The sequence below is a fragment of the Acipenser ruthenus genome, chromosome 5 (assembly GCF_902713425.1).
Source record: "Acipenser ruthenus chromosome 5, fAciRut3.2 maternal haplotype, whole genome shotgun sequence".
NCBI classification, from domain to species: domain Eukaryota; kingdom Metazoa; phylum Chordata; class Actinopteri; order Acipenseriformes; family Acipenseridae; genus Acipenser; species Acipenser ruthenus.
Genome location: NC_081193.1, coordinates 10,265,783 through 10,284,880, shown reverse-complemented (window position 1 = coordinate 10,284,880; position 19,098 = coordinate 10,265,783). Strand labels below are relative to the sequence as shown.

Here is a 19,098-nt window from a genome sequence, read left to right as displayed (position 1 = left end):
TTCATTTGTAAACTTTAAATGTTCTTGTGTTCTTATGTATAAACTGACCACTCTTTCCTCAAAATGCTCCTGGAGAATTCCCCTTTAAGCAAAATAATAGTAAGAAATGTACAGGATGCTGCTTGAATATCTTAAAATTAGGGCCAATAGAATCTAAATATGTCCACAAAATGCCAGATTAACATTTAGTGTGATTAAATGTTTGTGTGTTCTGTATTCAGTGTAAAGTGTTAATATCAATCAAGTTTTCAATTGGTCAGAGACCACATACTGCACAAAACTTACATTTTCACACTTCATGGCAGACTCTCAACGAGAAATAATTGGCTCGGTATTAGTTATCATGTTTTAAACAAACTGTGCTGAATACACTATGTAACACAATTTTTGTTCCTGGGTAGTAAGTGTTATTTCCTAATTGCTTATGCCTCAAAAGTATAGAAAATGGCTATTATTCCCCACAAACTTTGCTTTTGTGACCAGGACAGTGATATTTTGAAATTTACCTATTTCCAATGAGAAAACGGGCGAATTTGTGTCTTTTCGTTCACATAAAGTCAGAAAAAAAACATATGAATCCAACTTAACATGTATTTATACTAAAGTAATACAAAAATGACTACAAAAGATTTAGAAGTGAGTAGTTTTTCGATATTTACGATTATACTGTAAATCACTTTCACGAATCAGCCCCCAAATGTAGTCTCCCATCATGTTCTCGTTATACTGTCCTTGGTAGCGGCGTTCAAAGTCCAGTATATCCTGGTGGAAGCGCTCGCCTTGCTCCTCCGAGTACGCTCCCATGTTCTCTTTGAATTTATCAAGATGAGCATCAAGGATATGGATTTTGAGGGACATCCTACAGCCCATTGTGCCGTAGTTCTTCACCAGAGTCTCAACCAGCTCCACATAGTTTTCGGCCTTGTGATTGCCCAGGAAGCCCCAAACCACTGCGACAAAGCTGTTCCAAGCCACTTTCTCCTTACTAGTGAGCTTCTTGGGGAATTCATTGCACTCCAGGATCTTCTTTATCTGTGGTCCGACAAAGACACCGGCTTTGACCTTTGCCTCAGACAGCTTAGGGAAGAAGTCTTGAAGGTACTTGAAGGCTGCCGACTCCTTATCTAGAGCTCTGACAAATTGTTTCATAAGGCCCAATTTGATGTGCAGTGGTGGCATCAGCACCTTCCGGGGGTCCACCAGTGGCTCCCACTTGACGTTGTTCCTCCCCACAGAGAACTCGGTCCGCTGTGTCCAGTCCCGCCTGTGGCAGTGCGCCTTGGTGTCCCTGCTGACCCAAAGGCAAAGATAGCAGGGAAACTTGGTAAAACCGCCTTGGAGACCCATCAGGAATGCCACCATTCTGAAGTCTCCTATGACCTCCCAGCCGTACTCATCATACTTCAAGGCGTCCAGCAAGGTCTTGATGCTGTTGTAATCCTCTTTGAGGTGCACCGAGTGAGCCAGGGGAAGAGACGGGTACTTGTTACCATTATGGAACAGCACAGCTTTGAGGCTCCTGGATGAGCTGTCAATGAAGAGGCGCCACTCATTCTGGTTACAGGCGATTCCGATTGCCTCGAACAGACTGGTCACATTGTGGCAGAAGCAGAGCCCATCTTGACGGGTGAAGAAGCTGGAAAAAGATTGGTGATGCTTCCTCTGATCTGCGACTTGCACACTTTCATCCAACAAGTTCCACTGCTTTAGCCTAGACGTCAAAAGCTCGGCATTGGACTTGGTGAGACCAAGATCTCTAATCAAGTCGTTGAGGTCTTTTTGGTTGGGGTAGTATGGGTTTCTCTCCTCAGCTCCACCTCTGAAATTGTCATCTGGATCTACAACGTCTTCCTCGCTCTCTGACTTGCTGCTCTCTTCTAAAGACGGCTGCTCTCTCTCCGGAGGAGTGGGTATGGGGAGCTCATGGCAGTGTGGCACCGGGGCGATGGATGAAGGAAGGTCCGGATACGTGATAGCAGGTGCATTCTTGCCAGTCCGACGTTTGGAAGGGTCCACCATGCAGAAGTAGCAGTTGCTTGAGTGGTCAGTGGGTTCCCGCCAAATTCTTGGGATAGTGAACTTCATGGCTCTCTTTTCCCCTCTTTACCATCCTACAAAAATACATTTATTTCACCCATGACTAATGTGTAAGAGATTCTCGCAACATTTTTCATATATGATATATTTTTTCAATAACATTGAAAATTGTAAAACATTTTAAAATTAAAAACTTTTACAATTTAAAAAATTTTAACAAATTTTATAACATAAAATTCCGAGCAACAATTGTCCATCTTACCTTCCAGAGTTTTTTTGCAGTGCTCGCAGGTGAATGAGGTGCCCAGGGTTTGTCTTGAACCCCGACAGGCATGCCGAAATATGCCTTGTAGGCCTCTTAGCAGATGCTTCCATGGAGTACTTTTTCGCTCTTGTCTTGATAAATTGGCCGCAAGCATAGCAAAATGCGTCTGCCGGATGCTTGCAGCCTCTTGATGCCATCTCAGAAAAATGCAGATATGTATCCACTTAGGCAGCTGGAACTAAACTGAACTGGTGGGCTTAAGGCCCCTGTATTTATACTACTATTTATATTACTGGAAAGTTCTAGAAAGTTCTAGAAGTTACTCCAAGTTTACTCAGCACTGAATCTATCTGGAATGTTTTGGAAAATAGGTAAATTTCAAAATATCACTGTCCTGGTCACAAAAGCAAAGTTTGTGGGGAATAATAGCCATTTTCTGTACTTTTGAGGCATAAGCAATTAGGAAATAACACTTACTACCCAGGAACAAAAAAAAAATAAAAATTGTTACACGGTGATATCATTGTTAGGTGGTACAAAACAAAGATTAAAAAATCCATAAAGCAAGGGAAAACATATTTAGAGAGTAACAGGTATAGTGTGAGGGAGCTTGCGTGCATTCTTGTGAAGACTATGCCTCCTAAAGGAAATTAAGGGAAGTTACTTATGCATAGTATAACCCTAATTTAATAAAATACATTACTTACATAGTCTCTGTTCAAAACTCAACTTGACATATCTTTCCTTTGTCATCTACAGTAGCACAAGCCTTCTGCATTTGACAGTAGTGTAAAAATCTTAATATTTCTTCACTTTGACAGTTTGTATTGATGAGATTGCCATTTTTGTGAATACAGTATATTAGAGGATAATTTCTAGTGAGGTTTAAAGTGCCCTTTTTAAATAATTTCTATCAGCATGTAACCTGGTATAGCTTTACTACAGTACATCAGCCAGTCTTTGTGTGTACAGTACTCACAAGCAAGACACTTATCAAAGCTTTTTTGCTTGAGTAAATAATAAATCTAAAAGTTGTCACGTCATGGTAATCATGTTTGTTTTTTGAGCTGTAACAGAGCCCAGATATGTCATTCTTAACTTCTTGAAAGTCTAAAGCACTAGGTAGCATTGACAGTCAAAACATCTGAATCTTTGGAGAATTTAAACATATTCTAGATAATCAATTAGGTCTGAAGTTCAGCGCACAGAAAGCTGAACCACAGAAAAACAAGAAATCATATTTAGTAGAACATTTAACATGCTTGCCAGATACTGCCCTCTTTACAGAATTGCACTTCCAGTCCAAACACACGACTCCACATTCAAGGCAATGTCTTCCACAGCATAATGTAGAATAACTCCAATAAAACTAAGCTGTAAATGATAACATCCAGACTTCTTCTGTTCTAATTTGAACCAGCAATGACGTTTAACCAGTGTACTGAGGATGAAAACTACCACAAACAGTAACTGCTTTTCAGTAGTGCAGAGTACCACATATGTCAGACCTTTGACAGCTGTAGTTACAGTACTAATAGCTATTGTACTCTGTGCTAAAGCTGTTCTTGTTCTCACAGGAACAAAAGCCACGTGTATGCCAGTTTCTGGAACTGGATAAAGCAACTTACTGTAGATATCAATCAAAATAGGTAAAAGCAGAATGTGTTAGCAACTGTTCAAAGGCACTTCAATTAGACCATGTGACCTACAAATAACAAAGAAACAGTACTGCTATTTCACCTGTAGCTTTTTAAATAGAAAAATCCCAAAATGCCAAGCATAGTTTAAATTAAAATACCATTGGATGAAATGGAAAACGTATACATAGGTCTTGAGAACTACGTGTACTATAAGTAAACCCCCCAAAAACTTGTCATGTCTTTATTGATTATTATCATTTATTCCTTGGCAGACACCCTTATCCTGGGCGACTTACAATTGTTACAATTTATCACAGTACAAAATAGCCCATTATAAAATATCACATTACAGAATATACTTCTATAACTGATGCTTCAAATAATACTGAAAATATCCGACACACTGTTTAGCTCCTCCTGCTGTAGCCTGATATTTCTTTGGTAAAAACAGTGAATGTGCCTGGGTTTCTGTTAGCAGAGAGAGAGAGAGAGAGAGAGAGAGAGAGAGAGGGAGGAGAGAGCGCTTTGGGCTGTAATCAACAAAACAAACCACAGTCTGAATATTCTGAGCATTTATTACAATTACAGCCATATATACATGACATTACACTGCACACATTCATTACAATTGGATTCTGTTATATACATACATCAGTCAAAAATAGTAATTTAATGACAACCATGAGTATGGCAATACAAAGCAGATCATAACACTATCTTTCACAGAAAGAATAGGCATTTTGCTTTCTAACTACTCCCAGCCATTATTCAAACAATATATTGAGATTAAGGATAATTTCATTAAAAGATATAGTTCATATATGTTCGTATACATTTGTTTCAGGTTCTCCAGAAGCCAAAGTAGAATTTAACATTATTTACATGAAGTAACTATACCTTTCTTTAAAGGTGTCTACATACAGTAACTTTATCATTAACAAATCTCAAGTAAACCTCCCAAAGCTTCATCATCCTGAAGTACTGTATAGTATCATCCTAAGAACACTTTCACAGAATTAAGAATCTATATGAACAGAAGTTTACATGACACCCTGATCACACTTTACATTTAGTACAATTTATGGTTTAAAAAAAAAAAAAAAAAAAAGTTTCAGACCTCACTGTACATGCCAACACGGTTTATACATCACTGTGATTGGTTGACATGATGTATTATTGTAATTCATTAAAAATCACTGAAACCCACTTTGTGTATTACGGGATGATATATATATTATAAACTCTGATCCATAGATGTTAATATTTGAATATTGTTGCAGCTGAAGTTCATAAAAGATTAGTGGATGTAGGAAACTTGAGATTATTTAAATCGGTTCAGTTTTGTTACTTCACAAAACAAAACGGAAAGATAGATTAATCAGACATATCTGTAATGAAAAGTGACTTATGCCAACTCAAATGGTTGATATATGGGCTAATATTTTAACAAAACATGCAATTATTCAAAGCAGAAAATCCTTTGCAAAGCTTTGATCATTAAAAAGTAGTGTTTCCAGAAACAAGACATGTCGTGTAAACTTCTAGTTCATCTGTTGCCCTGGTTACCTAGCTTGTCACTTCATGTCAACCTTTACAGTGTCTATGTAGTTCAGTTCAGTCAAGGCTGAGTGCACATGACTGTCTACATACAGAGTTCCTGAAGCTTTAAACTTATGGAGATGAAAAGGGCTTGTGGAATACTGGTGGGCACATATATGCATATCAGATAAATTACAATCTACAGGGGAATTCGATGTCCCCCTCTTCTGCCCTGAAGAAGCTACTGATACCTTCTCCGATGTATTTAACCTGCTGTGCTGGTGTGTTGTTCTTATTTTCTTAGAAATAAAAGAGAAGCAGCACACTGCAATGGTTTACAGTCTCATGATAAAAGGGTTCTCACCAGGGTGTATCTTTATTTGGCTGCAAGAGTAACAACCTTTCTTTATTATTGAATTATTTTTTTTCAAGGATCTCTAATGAAGATTAAAAGCTTCAGTATTAAGCAAAGTGACTTGCTTTGCTGAAATGTGCCTAGCCCCCTTTTAAAAACATCTATCAGCATTAAAATTAAAAAAAATAATAATTGTTTTCTGAGCTCTAAAAAATGTTAAAAAAAGTGTAGCAAAAAAGACTATTTTGATTAATTAACAACTTAGTATGCACATAAAGTAGGATTAGAATGCACAAATGTACTGTATCTGTTTAAAAAAAAAAAGAGCTAAACCCAGTGTAGAAAACAAAATCTGTGTTTAAACACCGGCGAACCCGCATCCTGCAAGTAAGCGTCTTAACCACAATGCAAAAGAGCCAGGCTCCTCAGCATTCATGGTTTTAGAGCTTTTAGCCTAATTCCATTTCACTGACAGGGGACAGAATCCATAACGGCAGTGTATCACACAACACTGCCCGTTACAGAAGCAATTGTTCAACATCTGGTTCTAATGTTTAACTGGATTCTAAACGGACATCTGGGTTTTCCACAGACGGCAGTAGCTCCCTCCAGTAGGTGAACTGACTGTAGGTGTCAGAACAGGGGAAGTCTGAGGCATCTCCTCGTGTCAGCAGCGGGAACACGTGATCCACGATTTCACCAAGTCTCACGTAACTGCAGACAAAACACATGAGTGTAAGATGGTGCTCTATCTAGGTTAGTGTTGCATCAGTGAAATAATCCCTACAATGGTTTACCCCTTCACTGAAAATAACAAAAATGTATTTTACAAAATTGTTGTAAAATAGTTGTAAAACAGTTGTAAAATAAATTAACCATTAGACTAAAAGGATGATGTCATAAAAATGGTGACGTTAGGTAAAACATAAATTATACAAAATTAGAGAGCAATATCATGAAAAATGAGATCGCCATGGCCTACATCTACCTATGTTTATGTTATAACAAGTTTGTAATACACCTCCTTGATCCCCAAATTCTGACAATAACATAATTCTGACAAGCACAAAATAATGTCCTCACCAAGTTTTATCATAATTGGATAAGTGATTCTCAAGAAACATCTCTGGTATATACCTGTCAGTGCAAAAATTCAACCCAACTAAAGGGGAACTATTTTGACTGCAATGAAAAACTAGAGAAGAGATTTAAGAGCAATACCGTAAACCACGAAAGCAATCACTTACGAGGATATGTTAGTCTTTGCATGTTCTTGTATCAGTTCTCCTTTTGGGTTAACTGTAAAGATTCTGTTCAAAGCAACTCCTACTTCCTTATATGAATGCACATCCTAAAAATTTTTTAAAAAATAAAAAATAAAAAATAGGTTAGAAGACTTGGTCATTTTTTTTTCTTATTTAACCTATATTATTAAAAATCTATGGTGCTGTGTAAGATGCAAGCCATTTTCACCCACAAAGCTGAAGCCATGTGTGTATAGTTGCCATGGAATATCAGCTTGTATCGTTCTTTATCACTAACAGGATAAAGAAGCTTTATCCTGTAGCTGATGCTACAGTTTCATACAGAATATCTACTGCTGCAGTTTGTTATAACAATAACATGCAATTGCCATTTTAATTGTAGGCATTTTATTTGAATATATAAGGAATGCATTAGTGATTTAAAAAAAGTTGTCATGTCATATCTTGTCCTTGCCTATGTATACTCAATGTTGATGAAAATCATTGGTTCTTTCAACCTTTTCCAGTCATGTCCTAAATTTCTGAATTGAGTTGGGCAGAGCACTATTCCAACCAGGTCTTTTTGTTTAATTGAATCTAGGGGTCCAATTAAGTCTGATTGGAACAAGGGTCTGGATTGGAATCGACTGAAAATACTAAAAGTTAGTATCCCTTTTTTAGACATTAGTATACAATGTTACGAATCAACTATTATTCTGTCATAAATGTTTACAGCGGATTGTAATTCAGCAAGGATTACATTTTCTTGATAAAGGGAACTGTTACTTACTGTAGGTCTGTTTCCAAAAGCAGCATAGAAAGGCTCAATGTTTGGATGAAAGAGATGTTTTATGTCTGTCAGACACTCAATCTTAAACTTCTCTGGTTTCTTTTCTATCACTTCCCTGATAAAATGGTAAAACAAGGTAAGACAAAAGCCACAAAAAGCTTAAGTATGCGGTTATTGACTGTTCTAATATGTGAATCACTGAGGGCATATTAGAATCCAGTGATGAGAATACTAAATAAAGCAGCAAGATAAGGTGATGTATATCACAGATAGGCGTACAGTACAGTGCTACTGACAAATCAGCCCCATGGTGTTAATCCATCCAGATATGTCACATATTCAGCAGGAGGGTCTAATTTTTCTATAACTAACTGAAGAGAAAATAAATGGAATACAAAGTGAAGAGATATAATCACACTAAAGACATCTGAACTAAAAGCACACTATAAAAAGTCACCTTTTCCTGTTTCCATGCGTCTACATCTGCTGAGATATATTTGCAGGAAATAAATAAAATTGATTTTATTTAGAACCTAAGCAGGTTTATCTCTCTATCGATAACAATCACTCTTCACAGGGACCATGAGGATGAAGATGAGAGAGTTTTATTTCAATACATCATTCACAACACTTTCTGAGATTCTACAAGATTCACCCTGTGTGTGAAACAAAGGAACACACACCATTTACTTTAGGCAATAGCAGTGCAAATACAGACATGTAGGATAAGAGGATAGGGTGATTGAAGTAGCTTAAATCCTTACCTTATATTACATATTTCAAAGAATTTCTGCGTCGTTAACAGTGTACATTAAATGGAAATATGGACTTCAGAAAAGCTACGTTTGATTGACACGACAAAGTCAAGCTGTCCTTTATAAAAGTTTACAGTGGTTAACAATGTAGAGCATATGACAAAGTGATGTCAACTAACAGCAAATGCATTGTACGTGCATGGAAAAAGCAAGTGAAATGCAAAATGACCATACTAATTTACTTTGATAAAGGACATGCTTGCTTAGCTCTTTTTCTACACTTGCATTTATGCTTGGTCTATCCGTCCAGCAATACTGGCCAGTCTCAATCTGGGTCATTCCAGGGACCACTTACGTCAACGACTTGCATAACTTTATTATAATATTTTTTGGAAAGCTTTTGAAACAAGCTTTTAATTGTCTGAGTCACGCTCTGTCTCACCACCCTCACAATGTGGGGCAGAGATACACAGCTCTCCTTTTGTATTCTAAACCGGAACCTTTTCTCCCAGTATGTATCATTAGCACAGATAAAGGAAACACCTCCCCAGAATGTGGGCCACTTCAACTGGAATGACCCCTATTTGTTATGTAAATTATCTACTCTCAATTTGTGGCTTCTAACATAAACAAACCTGTCTTTCCCTTGTCAAAGGCACCCAGTATCCCGTTTTCATCTTTCAATGTATAACCTATAATGTAGCACAATCAGGCTAAACCATCTTTCAATAAGAAAGCTGTCATGTGAATCATTCCAGTAAACTCAAAAAGCACAATATCATTTTAAAAGGAAAGATAATTGTGCTTCTGTAATTGAAGATATTGTATTTTATTCCAATTTAGAAGAAGTAAACAATGAATGAAAAATGAATCTTGTATTTGCTGGTAACCCCTAAAGTTGGTGTTCATCAGTTGTAGTAGTAGTTATTTGGTTTTCCATCTCTCAGAATGATGCTACCCATTTTAATAGCACATTAATATCCTGATATCCTGAATCTGCTTTATTTACTTGCAGTGTAATCTCTTCAAGCATGATTATTTCTAAAGAGATGCTGTGGCACAATAACTGAATATTAAGCATTCACATGAGACTGAAAAGCTGTAATTAAGCACCTCTGCTGACAAATTCTATAATGCCCAAGGTAGCTGCCTTTAAAATGACCCCATTGCTTGAGTTTCACAAGATCTGGCATTTCTAAAGGCAGGATTTTGAACTATATGACCTTCTGTGACTCTCTCGGCCCTTAGGGGCTGCTTGCAAAATCTCAAATCACCTGTTTTGTCAGCTGGGTGACTGACAGAAGAAAGAACTCATCTTTCCAACTGGAGATAATCAACTGACTCTTTTAAGAACATTACATTATAAATTAAAGGACAAATGCGTACCTGTGCAATGCTGAGAATAAACTGCTTGGGCTCAGCAGTACAGGCCCCTGAGGTAGCATGGTTCCCCTTTCATTAACCCAGTGCAGGTACCCTCTTGTCATGTCTGCCATTCCAATAGCACGGGCTGAGCAGTACATGAACTTGTAGCCATTCCTTGGAAAAAAAATACATTATATTATATAGTACAGAATACAAAGCAAAACATATTTATAGGCTTGTGTTCTGCGTTAAATATGTAGAGCGCTTGGAGGTGTCAAATCAAATATTGTTGTACTATTTAAACTTACTGGCTAACTTTGTGATAAAGCCGGGCAATGCCCTGATGAGTCCAGTCCTTGCCAAGGGTAGGCAGAATGTGACCCAGTGTGTCAGACCTGAGGTATGGAAAGGGAAGAGTCACTGAACCATCTGAAGTCATACATGAAAGGTTAACATAAAACAAATATATTTTCCTATTAAATTCAATTTTTAAAAAATATATATATTTATGAAAAACAAAAGTACCATATCAAAGGTAGATCATTTATAACTGTAAAATAGAGACATGAGTGGGATCAATTACTAGCATGTTTACTTATGAATTAAATGAATTGGATAAACACATTTTAATACATTTTATGCAATTTCCCACATACAACAAGTGTTAACTACCTCTAGTAGTGCTTATAATCTTAGATCTTAGACTGTTATAAGTTTTCCAGTTCATTCTGTTTTCTATCTCCATAGTCTTGGAATAAACTTCAGGAGGAACTGAAATAATACTTACTGTCTTGATACTTTTAAATGAATCTATGTAGCCGAGTCATGTTTTTGTTTTGGCCAGTGCTCCTAAATATTTTTTTTTGTAATTGTATTAACTTGTTTGTATTGGTTGTGCTCATTTGTATTTGTGTGTGTTTTGTGTTTTTTTTTTATTTTAAATTATAAACCACCTTCTTGACCAGGTCTCCCTTGATAAAAGAGATTTTAATCACAACTGGATTTTCCTGGTTAAATAACAAAAGTAGTATTCTTAAGAAACACTACATACTATATAAGCTAGAGTTCCGTATTTTCGTTTTTATCTTAAAAATAAATTTCCTGGGAATTTTTATGGGAAAGTTTATTTTACAAATATTAAAAGTCGAATTAAAATAGGTAAAAAAAATGTTTTCAATTGAAACAATTGGAAAAAAAAAAAAAAAAAAAAAAAAAAAAAGGGTTAAAAAATTCAGTATACACACTTTACATGTGGAATATGATACGTAGCAGTTCTGGTTTCTGATTAAGTTTAATCTGTGCAAGTCAAGGCCACATTCCCCCCCCCCCGATGGACAGTACTGTCGCACAAAGTCACCAATACACACCTCTCTGCAATACACAGTGGCTGTCCAGCAAAGCACAGAGCTCTGCCAAACTCATTAACACAGTCATTCTGCGCTCTCTCTCTTTTATTAAAGCGCGTGTAAAAGCCGCAGAAATGTATTGCTTGTCTCTCAGTTCACTTTCTCGTTTTAGTTTAATGTGTCGCTTACTTTCAGCATATTCTTTTATTCTGTCAGCGCGAACATGTACCTCAATGTAGCAGTATCTGCAGCGCTGTGCATCCTCTGCCTCATCTGACCCACTTCTGCTATTTGGCTTTTTGTATACTTCAAAACATTTGTTTTCTTTTGAATATTCATAAACTGATTTACGTTTTCTCCCCATTCCTCATCCACTCAAAATATTAGATTTTCATGTAAGTACAGTCGGCACCGACTAATCGGGATCCTGATAAATCGTGATTTCTGCTTAAATGGGATACAACCCTGTGAGACGGTTCTCCCCAGTGCTATTTATGTTGTTTAATTGAGAAGTCACTTCGTTTAATTTTCAAATGACGAGCGGAGATCGCTTTTCAGAGCATTACAGAGAGTAAGTGATTACGCTGTGACTTTGCCTCACCTCGCCTGTCATCATGTCTGAGAAGCGAAAACGAGTTGATTTGCCTCTGGCTCAGAAGTCTGAACTGTTGAAGGAGCTGGCGTCTCCTGTGGTTTCTCAGGCTGCTGTGGCAAAGAAATTTGGCATGTCAACATCGCAGGTGTCTCGCCTCGTGAATGGTAAAGATGAAACCCTGAAGCAGTTTGAAAACAACGTCAATTCAAACCAAAAACGCCAGAGAGCGGGCAAGGACAAGTAGGTCAGCAATGCGCTCTTCTTGTGTTTTAGACAGAAATTAAAGTCAAGCAGCTCAAATGTCTGGCCCCATGCTGAAGGCGGCGGCTGTAGATTTGGCAGTGGCTGAAGGAACAGACTTCATGCCCTCTGATGGTTGGCTTTCTCGATGGAAAGCTTGTCACAATATAGTGTTCAAGAAAGAGGAAGGTGAGCACCAAGATGCGGACTTGTGTGCTGCCCTGGACTGGAAGCATACAAATCTGCCTCAAACTCTCGATTCATACAGCCCTAATGACATCTTCAATGAAGACGAGTCTGGTTTGTATTTCCGGGGCTTTCTTGAAAAAGGTCACTGCTTTAAAGGAGAGGAGCTAGCTGGCAGCAAGAAAACCAAGGAGAGAATTACTGCACTGTTCTGTGCGAATATGTTGGGCTCTGAAAAGCGACCTCTATTAATCATTGGCAAGGGTAAACAACCGCGCTGCTTCCCGAAGGATCTGAACCGACTTCCAGTGGATTATGCCAGCTCGAAGAAGGCATGGATGACTGGCCAGATATTTCAGCAGTGGTTGCACAACCAGTGTGGTCCAGTGGTTAAAGAAAAGGGCTCTTCGCACAAGGGATCACCGTATATATGCCTCTTGGTTGACAACTGCTCGGTGCATCCCTCAAACATCTGTTTAACAAACATCGACCTCAAGTTTCTGCCACCCAACACCACCAGTATAATACTGCCGATGGACACGGCGGTGGTCAAAAACTGTAAGGCGCATTACAAGAGCCGGCTCAACCACAGCATCATCAGTGCTCTTGATGCAGCTCCTGAGAACAAAGCCAAGGATATTTCCAACAGCATCACACTGCTAAATGCGCTCTACCTGGCAAACAAATCTTGGAATGCAGTCAGCTCACAGACGATCCTGAACTGCTTTCGCAAGGGCAGCCTCTGCATCGACGAGGCAGCAGATGTGTCTGATGGGGATGATTCAGTTCCTGAAAACTGGATGTCTGAAGAATTTAAGGAATTCGTTGACATGGACAAAGACGTAGAAATTGCTGGCGAACTTACCAATGCTGAGCTTTTGGAGGCTGCAAATTACAGCAAGCATGTCAAAGTTAAAACGACAGGGAGATTCTGATTGTGACGATGACAGTGCACCGCCAGCTCTCACCTTAGCTCAGAAGTTACAAATGGTGGACCGCCTTAGACAAGCTGTGCTTCCCCTTCTGAGGATGGTGGAAGACAAAGTTCAGTCCCAAGCAGCTCAGTCACAGAAACTGACTCCTATTTCAAATGACGCATTTAACATTTACAGGTACTGCAGTACTGTATTCATACTGTACTGTTTTCTGATTTCATTCTTTTTCTTTTCATAATATAACTGTGACGAAGGTCCTTTCAAATGCATCTCGGTTAATTGGGACATTTTTACTTCTCCCGAGGTTTCCCAATTAAGAGGCGCCGACTGTGTTTCAGTTTAGTTTTTGATCAAGCTAGTTACTACGCCCAGCACTTGCCACAATAATCAGACTTTGATTGGCCAACAGAATCGGGTAATAATGTGTTTGTGAAAGTTATTTGATCCCCTGACATTTAAATGTACCTACTGTATAATAGGATGCAATGTAGGGTTGCTTATTACAATGTCAAAATAAAACATAATTTTAATCAAAATATTGTGTATTTCCTAAAAATAATACCAGGAAAATATTGAATAGTAGACAAAAAATCAGGTATAAAGCAGTAAAAACCAAAGTTAAGTTATAAAAAAAAACAAAAAAAACACATATGCCCAGTGCCCCGAATTGACATTTTCTTCTTCACACAATGTCACATTTATGGTTTGGTAAACAGCTCTTCACAGTTACACTGCACCACAAATCCTATTTATATAAATAAAAAAAAAAACTGCTTGCCAGTTTCTTCATAGTTATGGGTTGTTTTCTGGTAACATGTAATGAAAAAGCTTTGTTATTATTTGTACTGAAATTCATATACTGAAGTTATTAATGTTGAATGAGTACACACCTGGTAATGGTTCCATCAATATCCGAGATAATGATTTTATCATCCCAGTTCCACAGGTAGATGGTTCCTTCACAGCGACATGTGCCCTGGTACTGTGTTGTAACACTGAACACCACATCGTTGGGGCCATTCTTCAGCTGGAGGCTTCCCTGTTAATTAATAAAGGCTTTATTAGTTCTATATCCCCCCTTCATACACATTTGAACTGAATAATCTAGTTCAAAATTCTACCAAGGAATGTTTATAAAAATTCAATTAAGACTACTTATTTAGTTTGTAAGAAAGAGGCCTAAATGGTACTATATGTCAAAGTACCAAACCCTCGACCAGTAGTTATGGTAACTAGTCTGAGCAATAACCTGTTATTTTATCTCCATTTATTTAAATATGTTTTACATTTACATAATTTCAGAAGAAACATCTTCCAAGCTTTTTGCTGTGGTAATATACTTTTCTAGCGCGTGTTCACCATATGTGTGAAAATAAACACTGGGGGTAGTGGCACATTCCAAAGCTTGACAGGGCGGCTCGTTGAATTTCTTGTTCAATATGAAAGCCTGCTTTTTTTACTGAAGCAGAAGGATCGTCCCCAAAAGTCAACACCAAAAAGCCTCTTGCACCACTCATAGCTGGTTGTGATGGAAACTCACCAGCTGCTCGGAGGTGAGCCGGAGAGTTTTTCTGTATAAAACACTTGAAGAGGAGAACGAGAGGGCCTCCTGCTTTAAGGTGCTGGAGCTCAGCTTGGAGGCATGGGTGTCTTCATCGCTGGAAGAAGACTCGTCTTTCAACCTAAAATAACAAAACGGAACAAAACCGCGTAAGGCCCAGACACTGCGTCTACATTTCTCAGTCCCCATGTAAAATAAATGAGTTCTGAGCAGTGGGACAGGACGATCTGTATTGATTAAATCACAGTATCCTCTCCTGGGATGACATTTAAGACTGCACGGTGTGTAAAGCTGTCCCTAATTGCTCCTTATTCATTCATCATCGCAGATGGCTGTTTGCTCATTCATTTATTTACTCATTCATCCAGCCACTTACTCATTCCCTTACGCGCTCATTCATTTGATTTGGTATTCTGCAGGTTGAGCCAATGTCATTCCTCCTGGGTGCAGCTGAAATGAGTTATATTCCGATTTCCGCTGACATGTTATAAAAGCAATTCAAGGAAAAACAGTAGGAAGATTCAGCCAATATAAAAAGAGCAAAGGTAAATACAATCACGGTATTTCAGTGTTCTAGAGGTCCTACTCCAATATTACCTGTCTGAAGAACTCATTTGCCCAGACTCCTCTCCTCCTATAGATCCTGACATACTGCCTCCTGGTTCTGATGTGGATTCCTATCAAAACAAAATGTTTGAATAGATACTTTGTTTTTACTCTAAATACAAGCACAGCAGGAGGGCAGTAGTTGATACTGAGTATTACTTTGTGGGGGGTGGGCTGAGGCAATCAAATTTATTAGACCTTAAAGATTTTAAACCAACTACTACACTCATGAAAACACAAAGATTATTGACACTAGAGTGACTTAAATTGACAAGAAAGATTATGGAGGTAAGAAACAAAAACTGAACTGAAAATCTGAAAACAACTAAACACACAAGGCAGCCTTTTAGGAATTATATAGAACACAACAACATAAGAAAGGTTACAAACGACAGGAGGCCATTCGGCCCATCTTGCTCATTTGGTTGTTAGTAGCTTATTGATCCCAGAATCTCATCAAGCAGCTTCTTGAAGGATCCCAGGGTGTCAGCTTCAACAACATTACTGGGGAGTTGGTTCCAGACTCCCACAATTCTCTGCGTAAAAAAGTGCCTCCTATTTTCTGTTCTGAATGCCCCTTTATCTAACCTCCATTTGTGACCCCTGGTCCTTGTTTCTTTTTTTCAGGTCGAAAAAGTCAGCTGGGTCGACATTGTCAATATCTTATAAAATTTTTAATGCTTGAATCAGATCGCCACGTTGTCTTCTGTGTTCAAGACTGAATAGATTCAATAATTTAGCCTGTCTGCCTATGACATGCCTTTTAAAAGGCAGGAACTCTGGTCGCTCTTCTTTGCACTCTTTCTAGAGCAGCAATATCCTTTTCGTAGTGAGGTGACGATTTGTATGTCCTTTATTTCTGATATATTTGTATGTCCTTTATTTCTAGTAGGTGACATTTTTAATGCCTTCTCTTGGACTTTCTTGCACAAACGGGGACCTATAATAGGCTCCCTCTTTTTTTTTTTTTTTAATCAGAATTAACCCATTGTTACCAAATTAATCGTTCTTTGAAAAAATATCTGAACCTAAGCTGTATTTATGTAATTTGATACATTACATTTACACTTATAGTTAAAGTGAAAATGTAAACTATAAGTAGATGACAAAGTAGCAATGGCACATAAAGGGTTAAGAAACACACCTTGCCGTACTTAAAACAGTGGGAAACAGTTCAGGTGTTTTTGAGCTACTTTAATAAAGAAATGTCAGTATTAAAAGAACAATTTAAACATTGGCTCTGTGCCATATTGGCTGCCAAAACTGAGTTACGGAGAGGGCACCAAATTTTTTGAGCTGACAGTGTTCTTGATAAAAGAGGAGGCCTTACCGCTTTGACAGTGCTGTTTCTCCTACGCCACGAAAACCACCACCGGCCCCCTTTCTTGGGCATCTTCTCCTTCATGATGTTCTCCACAGTGGTCTGGAGTAAATGCACAAAATAACCAACAGAACCCAAAAATGAAAAACATGCAAAAGAAACTGCAGGCTGCAACAACTAAAAAATAATTTCAAAAATTAAAATGACAACATACGCCGGATGAGACAAAGATCTTCGACAAATTATATGTGAACCCACCCAAAGCACACAAGACATAACTGAAGCATGAATACTTAGCACACATATTTAAAACAGGAGGAGAGGAAAACAGGGAATAAAAACAAAGCCGGGTTAGAAAATTAAATAAAAAGCTTGAAATATTATAACGTTATGGGTCTATTTTATTTAGGAATGCAAGAATAACATCAACTACAGTGGTACATATTGGTACATTGTGATTGGTGCACTGGCTGTGGTTTACTTAGGGAAAGGGGGAGGGTCATCTGTATTTGAGGAAAGCAACTTCTTCAAAGGAACACATCCGAGATAAAGCGTGCGAATGTTAAAACAATCTAGCTAAATGCATGTCAAAACAGAGCATCTGCACATTTACAGGATGTGGGCACTTTATCAGTACACTATAAAGTGGACATGTCATAATGTACATTTATTATTATTATTATTTCTTAGCAGACGCCCTTATCCAGGGCGACTTACAATCATAAGCAAATACATTTCAAGTATTACAGTACAAGTAATAATACAATTAAGAGCAAGATAAATACAATGACTTTGGTTCAAGCAAGAACAAGTGTGACAAAATAAAATTCAATAATACAGCAGATAACAGTGTCAGTGATAGTTACATCAGGATATGATTAAATACAAAATACTACAGATTAAACACTTGGCAGATTACAGTACTCAATTTATGCAAGCAAGTTGCGCAGTATACAGCAGTTAGCTGTAGTAAAATAGGTAGAAGCAAAAAACTATCTGCGTCTGAAATGGGAGAGGAAGTGGGATGCCCTACGACAAAAAGGAAACTAAGGATCACTGAGTCACACGTCTTAAAGGAATAGCAATTATTGATTGTTCAACAAGGGAAGACAATGGCTGCAGAGGACTGACATCACAAAGTGGCAAGCAGTAAAAACCCAAACACTGAATGCAGACAGTGAGCAAGCTCTATCAACCAGAACAGCACACAAGGAGTTACATTCGTAACCAGTTACTTGAGGGCGAGTGGACAAAAGTAGCCTATAATACATTCTCTGTAACAGAGATGTGGTTATTGAGTTCTGCTGCTGGTCTAACATTTCGTTTTGACTCACCTTTGGAAGAGGTTTCTGGTATACCTGCATGGCTACCATCAGAGGTGCAGCAGTTGCCCAGTTATAATACCTAAAATATTGGAAAGATACAGTTTTCAGTACTGATGAGAAATAAGGGTCCTTACCAAAACCAAAAGGAGAGCACATATAACTCCCGTACTTGCTTCTCTGCACTGGCTTCCAGTGAAATATCGAATTGATTTTAAAATTCTATTGCTTACATTTAAAGCACTAAATGGAATGGCACCAGATTACCTCTCAGAGTTCTTGTCTCTATCAGCCTCGGCGTGCATTGAGGTCGACTAATAGTGGCCTCCTCTGTATTCCGAGGGTGAGGCTCAGGAGGAAAGGAGAGGTTGCTTTTTGTGTTCGTGCTCCGCAGCTGTGGAACTCTCTCCCCGACCATGTCAGAGGTTCACCTACAGTAGCTACTTTTAAATCTAGGCTTAAGACCTATTTTTATAATTTAGCTTTTTGATTTTATATATTGTTGTTTTTAGTTGTTTTAAATTGTGTCTTTTCTCTTTTTGTTTTTTTTTAACTGTAACTGTTTAACTTACTCATCAATTTATGCCGTTTTATTAACTTTGATTTTAATCTTTGTGTTCTGTTATCTTCTTTTTTGTTTTTTGTGCAGCGCCTTGAACCTTGTGGTATGAAAGGCGCTCTATAAATAAAGATTATTATTATTATTATTATTATTATTATTATTATTATTATTATTATTATTATTATAATAATAATAATAATATTCTAGCGACTAGGTACTATTGGGAAAACAACCTGGGTTTATAAAACCTAAATTAAATATATTGCTTTTGTGTGCAGCATTACCAGCCTTTAAAACCACACTGTCATCTCCTGAGCATGGCCAGCTGAAAGCCAGGGCAGGTAAAAAAAAAACACATTGTGCTAATCACATCAGAATATTGGTCAAAAGTACACTGAGCTGCCCTGCAAGGCAAGATGAAGGGGCATATTAGG

At 37.9% G+C, this 19,098-nt stretch overlaps 1 protein-coding gene across 1 annotated transcript in view; it reads right to left on the bottom strand.

Moving 5' to 3' along the window:
• Nucleotides 1-4,499: 4,499 nt before the first annotated feature.
• Nucleotides 4,500-19,098, bottom strand: part of LOC117403269 (phosphatidate phosphatase LPIN1-like) — a 34,929-nt gene continuing 20,330 nt past the window's right edge. The window contains exons 11-20 of the mRNA XM_059023632.1: nucleotides 18,115-18,184; nucleotides 16,790-16,882; nucleotides 15,451-15,530; nucleotides 14,833-14,974; nucleotides 14,183-14,331; nucleotides 10,299-10,385; nucleotides 10,012-10,164; nucleotides 7,871-7,985; nucleotides 7,084-7,187; nucleotides 4,500-6,550 (exon numbers count right to left, since the gene is read on the bottom strand). Of these exons, the coding sequence (XP_058879615.1) occupies nucleotides 6,391-6,550; nucleotides 7,084-7,187; nucleotides 7,871-7,985; nucleotides 10,012-10,164; nucleotides 10,299-10,385; nucleotides 14,183-14,331; nucleotides 14,833-14,974; nucleotides 15,451-15,530; nucleotides 16,790-16,882; nucleotides 18,115-18,184 (1,153 nt within the window). The 3' untranslated portion in view covers nucleotides 4,500-6,390. The remainder of the gene's footprint in view (nucleotides 6,551-7,083; nucleotides 7,188-7,870; nucleotides 7,986-10,011; nucleotides 10,165-10,298; nucleotides 10,386-14,182; nucleotides 14,332-14,832; nucleotides 14,975-15,450; nucleotides 15,531-16,789; nucleotides 16,883-18,114; nucleotides 18,185-19,098) is intronic.